Source organism: Aptenodytes forsteri, unplaced genomic scaffold (genome assembly GCF_000699145.1).
Source record: "Aptenodytes forsteri isolate BGI_AS27 unplaced genomic scaffold, ASM69914v1 Scaffold1008, whole genome shotgun sequence".
Classification (NCBI taxonomy): Eukaryota; Metazoa; Chordata; class Aves; order Sphenisciformes; family Spheniscidae; genus Aptenodytes; species Aptenodytes forsteri.
This window is the reverse complement of record NW_008794843.1, coordinates 45633-52843: the sequence shown is the minus strand read 5'-3', so window position 1 is coordinate 52843 and position 7211 is coordinate 45633. Positions and strand designations below refer to the sequence as shown.

Sequence of the window (7211 nt, the reverse complement as noted above, 5' to 3'; positions counted from 1 at the left end):
CTGGCGAAGGTGGGGGAGCAAAATCGGTGAGTGCCGGGGTTTATCCGCCCCATTCGGTCTTTTTATCGTCCTTTTTGCAAGCGTTTCCCTTAAAAATCAAAGAGGCCGGACAACGACGAGCCGCTTCCCCCAAGCATCGCTCCAGCCGGGGTGCAAACACTCCGGTTTATTATTTTCAAGGTTTTATTTTTCTCTTTGAAAGCAGCAGGGTTTGCTCGTTCAGGCAGGCAAAGGGGATTTCTGGAAGGAGGCGGCTGTTTGGAAATAATAAATAATAAACGCACCCGCTTCGGTGGTGGGTTTTAAACCCGCTCTTTATGGGAAACGAGCCCTGAGGCTCGCTTTGCCGAAATACCGGGCAAAAAAGCGCCGTCCCTGGCATTAAACCGGTGTTAAAATCAAGCCCTGAAATGCAAATTTCCTTGCAAAGCCATTTTGAAGCAAATTTACTCTTGGAAAAAACCCATTGGAAATCTCTTTTTTTAAGCAAATTCATTAAAGAAACCATCCCTGGGTAGACTGCCGGCATCTGGCCGGGGCAAACAGCTCATCCGGGTGCTGTTTTGGGGTGGTTTGAGGGAATATCTCCTCCTTTGGGGCGGTTTTGGGGGAATATCTCCTTTTTTGGAGTGGTTTCGGAGGAATCTCTCCTCCTTTGGGGCATTTTGGGTGAACATCTACTCCTTTGGGGCGGTTTTGGGGGAGTATCTGCTTGTTTGGGGTGGTTTGGGGGGACTCTCTCCTCTTTTAGCCTGGTTTTGGGGGACACTCTTCTCCCTTGTGTCTGTTTGAGAGGAATATCTCCTCCTTTGCGGCAGTTTTGGGGGAATATCTCCACTTTTGGAGTGGTTTTCGGGGAATATCTCCTCCTTTGGGGCAGTTTTCAGGAAATATCTCCTTCTTTGGAGCATTTGGGGGGAATATCTGCTGTTTGGGGGGAATCTCTCCTCTATTTAGCACAGTTTTGGGGGAGTCTGTCCTCCTTCGGGGCTGTTTTGGGGGAGTATCTCCTTTTTTGGGACAATTTGGGGGGAATCTCTTCTCCTTGGAGGCTGTTTTGGGGGCGTATCTCCTTCTTTGGGATGGTTTTGTAGGAATCTCTTCTCCTTGGGGGCTGTTTTGGGGGAATATCTCCTCTTTTCAGGCAGTTTTGGGGGCTCTCTCCTCCTTTGGGGCTTTTTGGGGGCTATCTCGGTCTCTCGCAGGCTACTGGAGGCCGACTCCAAGTCGATGCGCTCCATGAACGGCTCACGAAGGAACAGCGGCTCATCCTTGGTCTCCAGCTCTTCGGCCTCCTCCAACCTCAGCCACCTCGAGGAGGACACCTGGATCCTCTGGGGCCGCATCGTCAACGAGTGGGACGAGTGGCGGAAGAAGAAGGAGAAGCTGCTGAAGGTGAGGAAACTGCTTTATTTTTAATTATATTTTAACCCCGCTGCAAAAATCTGCAGCATGATCTTCCCCGTGCCGGGACAGGATGATGTCTCTCCATCCACGAGGAGCTTCCCCATCTTCTTGAAACCCATTTTCTCAGGTTTTTGCCCCGTTTTTCCGCAGGAGCTCATCCGTAAAGGGATCCCCCACCACTTCCGTGCCATCGTCTGGCAGCTGCTCTGCAGTGCCACCGACATGCCTGTCAAAAACCAATACTCGGAGCTGCTCAAGATGTCCTCTCCCTGCGAGAAGCTCATCCGACGGGATATCGCCCGCACTTACCCGGAGCACGAGTTCTTCAAGGGACAGGACAGTCTGGGCCAGGAGGTGCTCTTCAACGTCATGAAGGTAACGTCTTTCCTCGAACGTCAACGGATCTTGGCCACAGCCCGGACGCCGCTTTGGGTTTTGAAGCTGTTTTAACTGGATCTTAATTTTTGAGGGGTTTGGTTTCCATCACAAACTCCTGCAACCGTCACTTCTTGCAGCGTGACAGCCCTTTCCTCGCAAAGGGACCTCATTCCCCATCCGTCCCAGACCTCATTTTTCCTGTTGAGTTTTACTCTGAGTTAAGAAACAGATAGTTGAGTCTTTGGGGGTCTAAATTCGAGTTTGCGGCAACATCGTGTTCACAGGAGGCGTTGTCAACCAAAAAAAAGCTATTTTCCGTGGTCAAGGCCTCCCTCCGCCGTTGCCCTCCCACAGCAAGCAGGGATGGTGGCCTGGCCAATCCCCCTGCTCACACATACATTTATTTTGAATTTTTTTCCTCCTTCCAGGCCTATTCGCTGGTGGACCGGGAGGTCGGATACTGCCAGGGTAGCGCCTTCATCGTGGGACTGCTGCTCATGCAGGTTTGTGCCAGCCCCGGGGCGAGGAGAACCTGCCAATGGGTTTTTTACACCCTCCGGAGACGTGGTAGAATGGGGTTGGGGAATAGGAGCCTTTTTCTTGATCCTCAGGAACAAAATGGGCTCGTTCCCACCATCCCACTTACTCCTGATAGGTTTAAAATCCCCCGTTCGCATTCCCCTTCACCCAGGGACGGCTCCCGGCACGTCCCATCCCATCCCGTCACCTGATGGGAAGAGGCTTTGTGTCCGGAGCTGCCGGCAGAGGTTTAAGGGGGAATTCATGTCCCTTTGGGTCTCCAGATGCCCGAGGAAGAGGCCTTCTGCGTGTTCGTGAGGCTGATGCAGGAATACCGCTTACGGGAGCTCTTCAAACCCAGCATGGCCGAGCTGGGCCTCTGCATCTACCAGTTTGAGTACATGCTGCAGGTAAGTGCTGCCCCATGCCCCCCAAAATGCTCGGGGTGGTGGGAACCAGCGGGTAGAGCCAGGGGACAAGGTCAGGGAGAGGTAGGAGTGAGGTGGCAGCTCTTGGGAGAAATGGGTTCCTCCAACAGAGCTCATGTCCAGCAACACAGATCCTGGGGACGTCTATGAGATGCTCTGAGGACCATCCATGATTTCTCAAGGGGGACATCAGTGAGACCCCAAGGACGTCCACGAGACACCCTGGGGACATCCAGGAGACCCCAGGGCACCTCCATGGGATGCCCCAGGGACCATCCGTGAGACCCTGGGGACCATCTGTGAGACCCTCAAAGGGACCATCCATGAGACACCCCAGGGACCATCCACGAGATGCCCTGAGGGACATCCATGAGACCCTGGGGACCATCCACAAGCCCTCCCCCAGAGGACCTTCCATGAGACCCCTCAGGGACCTCCACAAGACCTCGTGGACCTGTTCAAACCTCGGCAGCCGTGAATGACCCCTAAAAACATCCACCATTCCCCGTTTCTCTTCATTTCTTCCATTTCTTACATCCAGGAGCAGCTGCCAGAGCTGAACATCCACTTCCGCTCGCAGAGCTTCCTCACCTCCATGTATGCTTCGTCCTGGTTCCTCACCCTCTTCCTCACCACCTTCCCCCTTCCCGTGGCCACGCGCGTCTTCGACATCTTCATGTACGAGGTAACGGGGCCGCGGCCAACACCATAAATCACAAAGGCACCACAACCACGTTTTCCACTTGGAAACGTTCTTCCCCACGCCAGCTGGTCTGGTTTTGGGGAAAAAAAAACCCAAACCCCGGGTGGGAAAGGCGATGGCGTGGGGGTCAAGCGTGGACCCTTCCTGTTAGGGGCTGGAGATCGTCTTCCGCGTGGGGATGGCACTGCTGCAGTTCAACCAGGCTGAGCTCGTTCAGCTCGACATGGAGGGCATGTCCCAGGTACGTGCCGGTGGCTTTCGGGGTGGATTTAGCCCACGGGATGTGTTTCGGGGTGGATTTGTCCAACGGGACATGTTTTGGTGTGGATTTGTCCAACAGGACACGTTTTGGGGCAGATTTGTCCAACGGGTCACGTTTTGGGGCAAATTTAGGCAACAGGTCATATTTGGGGGTTGATTTGTCCAATGGGCCGTATTTTGGGGCAGATTTAGTCAACGGGACGTGTTTTGGGGCCAATTTATGCAACAGGCCATATTTTGTGATGGCTTTATGCAACGGGCTGTATTTCAGGTTTACACGATGGGCCATATTTTGGGGCTGGTTTATGCAATAAGTTGTATTTTGGGGGGGATTTATGCAACGAGGGCCTGTTTTGGGGCAGATTTATCCAACGGGCCCTACTTGGGGGCTGGTTTACGTGATGGCCTGTATTTTGGGACCATGTTTCATGGCCCGTTTCCGCACCCGCAGTACTTCCAGAAGGTGATCCCACACCAGTTCGACAGTTGCCCCGACAAGCTCATCCTCAGGGCCTTCCAGGTCAAGTACAACCCCAAGAAGATGAAGAGGTGAGACGGGTTCCTGCGCTTGGGTGGGGTCCCCCCGAGAGCCGTGGGGCACAGGGCCAGGGGGGTCTGGTCCCCGTCCTCGTGTCCCAGCCTGTCCCCGTGTCCCGAGCAGGCTGGAGAAGGAGTACGCCGCCATCAAGAACAAAGAGATGGAGGAGCAGATCGAGATCAAGGTGAGACAGGTCAAGCGTTGGCATCCTGGGGCCACTTGAGCCATCCTCATGGCCACTCGGCCCATCTCCGGGGACAGTTGAGCCCTCCTGGCATGGCATAGTCCATCCCTGAGGCCATCTAAGCCATCCTGGAGCCACTTTGGCCCATCCCAGGGTCACTTGACCCATTCCCAGAGCCGTTTGAGCCATCCTGGGATGGCTTAGCCCATCCTCGGGGCCGTCTAAGCCATCGCAGGGCCACCTTGACTCATCCCTGGGATCACTTTGAGCCATTCCGGAGCCATGTAGCCCATTCCTGGGGCCACTTGAGCCATCTCGGGGTGACTTAGCCTCTCCCTGGAGCCACTTGACCCGTCCCTAAGGGTCACTTGAGCCATCCTGGGATGGCTTAGCCCATCGCCAGGCCCACTTGAGCCATCCTGGGACAACTTCACCCATCCCCAGGGCCATCTAAACCATGCTGGGATCGCTTTGACCCATCCCACGGCCATTTAAGCTGTCCCCAGGGCCACTTAACCCATCTTGGGTACCATTTAGCCTGTCCCCAGCACCTTTTGAGCTATCCCCAGGTCACTTGAGACCTCCTGGGGCAGCTTAGCACATCCCCAGGGCCACTTAAGCCATCCCAGGGCCACCTGACCTGTCACAGAGCAGTTTGAGCCATCCCAGGGCCACTTTCACCCATCCTTGGGGACGTTTAGCCCATCCCTGGGGCCATTTGAGCCATCTCCGGGGCCATCTAAGCCATCCTGGGGCCACCATGACCCATCCCAGGGCCATTTAAGCTGTCCCCAAGGCCACTTAGCCTGTCCCCAGGGCCATGTAAGCCATCCCAGGGCCACTTTGTCCCATCTTCAGGGTTGTTTGAGCCATTCCGGGGCCACTTGACCCATCCCCGGGGTCGCTGGAGCCATCCGGGGACGGCTTAGCCCATCCCCGGGGCCACCTTACCCCCACGTCCCCCTGTCCCCGGGCTGTCCCCAGGCTCAGCGCCCCCCCTGCCAGGGACATCACCCCCCCCCGGGGCTAATTCCTCCCCATTTTTCCCCCCAGCGCCTCCGCACCGAGAACCGCTTGCTGAAACAGCGCATCGAAACCCTGGAGAAGGTGAGCCCCACGGCTGGCACCCCAAAACCCCCTGTGGGCACCCAAACCCCCCCTGGAGCACCCCAAATCTCCCCTGGAGCACCCCAAACTCCCCTGGGGCACCCGTGCTGCCGCCGCCCAGAGATCCCAGCACCCATGGGTGCAACCCCGCAACCTCCAGCACCCCTTTTATGGGCTGCACCCCCAAAATCCCCCCTCCCATCACCATTTTGGTGCAAAAATAGGAGATTTAAGTCCAGCGAGCGGCTGCTTCATCATTTTTCCCACACAAAGTCTCCCTCCGGGAGGTGGGAAACGCTCCGTTTTAGGGCAAAACACCACCATCGCCGTGTTTCCTCCCCGGCATGGGGCAAAAAGAGCTAAAATCCTTGGAAAATACCCCAAAACGGGAACCGATGATGCGCGGGAAGGTTGCCGGGTGCCTCCGCCTCATGGCTTCTCTCGCTGCCTCCGTCTCCTTCGTTTATCTCGTTATGTCTCTCCTCTCTTTCTCTCTCTTCTCCGCCGGCGGCCGCAGGAGAGCGCGGCTCTCGCCGACAGGCTCATCCAGGTAGCGTCAAAAATAGCTATTTTTCTCTTTCCCGCTGCGTTTTAACCCTTTTCTTCCCCCTTTCGCTTCCCAGCCCGCCTGCGTCTGGCTCGTTTGGGGAAGATTTGCCAAGATGGGTTAAAAGCCGCCGTTTTGATGAGTTTGACCAAAATACGTGGATTTTGAGTGGAAGGTCATGGGTTGTGGGGTGAGAGCGGCTCGGAGGGGACAAAATGGCCCTGGAGGTCCCCACGGGGCTGGTGTCACCTCCTTGTCTTTGGTGTCACCTGATGTGAGGCTGGTGTCACCCCCCAGGGCTGCCCCCTTGTCTGCAGTGTCACCTGCCATGGGGCTGGTGTCACCCCCCAGGGCTGGTGTCACCCCCTTCTCCTTGGTGTCACCTGATGTGGGGCTGGCATCACCTCCTCATCCCCAGTGTCACCCCCCCCTTGCCCCCAGTGTCACTGACCACAGGGCCAGCATCACTCTGGTGTTACCCCCTCGTCCCCACTGTCACCTGCTGGGGGGGAGCTGGCGTCACCCCCTCATCCCTGGCCTTGCTGTGGGGCTGGCATCACCCCCTTGTCCCCAGTATCGTGCCTTTGTCCCCAGCCTCACCCGCTGCGGGACTGGTATCACCCCTCGTCCCTGGTGTCACCCCCTTGGACCCCAGCGTCATCCCATGTCCCCAGCGTCACCTCGTGTCCCCAGCATCACCCCCTTGTCCCCCCCACCCCACCGCTACCACCACACCCCTCCCAGTGACACGCTGCAGGGGAGAACCGGGCACGCCATGCCATGGTGGTGACGCATCCCCGCTGTCCCCAGGGCCAGGTGACACGGGCGCAGGAGGCGGAGGAGAACTACATCATCAAGCGGGAGCTGGCGGTGGTGAAGCAACGCTGCACCTCGGCCACCGAGAACCTGCAGCGTGCCCAGACCACCATCCGGCAGCTGCAGGACCAGCAGGTCGGTGTCCCCACGTGTCCCCAGATGTCCCCAGATGTCCCCAGGTGTCCCCAGACGTCCCTATCGCCCCCACGTGTCCCCCTTTCAATTCGCGCCCCACTGCAGTTCAGATTCGGGTGCAGGTGGTGGGTGCCACCACTGCAGGCAAGGGGGGGGGGGGGAAGGGCGCCGGGGGGGGGGGGGGCCCC

General features: G+C 57.2%; 1 protein-coding gene across 1 annotated transcript in view; it reads left to right on the top strand.

The window, feature by feature from the left end:
* The first annotated feature begins 6 nt into the window (after positions 1–6).
* The window catches only part of EVI5L (ecotropic viral integration site 5 like), a 33064-nt gene continuing 25859 nt past the window's right edge, over positions 7–7211 (top strand). The window contains exons 1-12 of the mRNA XM_009274521.2: positions 7–26; positions 1206–1395; positions 1558–1782; positions 2214–2288; positions 2589–2714; positions 3274–3417; positions 3587–3676; positions 4148–4245; positions 4358–4418; positions 5472–5525; positions 6043–6075; positions 6883–7023. Coding sequence (XP_009272796.2) covers positions 1231–1395; positions 1558–1782; positions 2214–2288; positions 2589–2714; positions 3274–3417; positions 3587–3676; positions 4148–4245; positions 4358–4418; positions 5472–5525; positions 6043–6075; positions 6883–7023 — 1212 coding nt within the window. The 5' untranslated portion in view covers positions 7–26; positions 1206–1230. The remainder of the gene's footprint in view (positions 27–1205; positions 1396–1557; positions 1783–2213; positions 2289–2588; positions 2715–3273; positions 3418–3586; positions 3677–4147; positions 4246–4357; positions 4419–5471; positions 5526–6042; positions 6076–6882; positions 7024–7211) is intronic.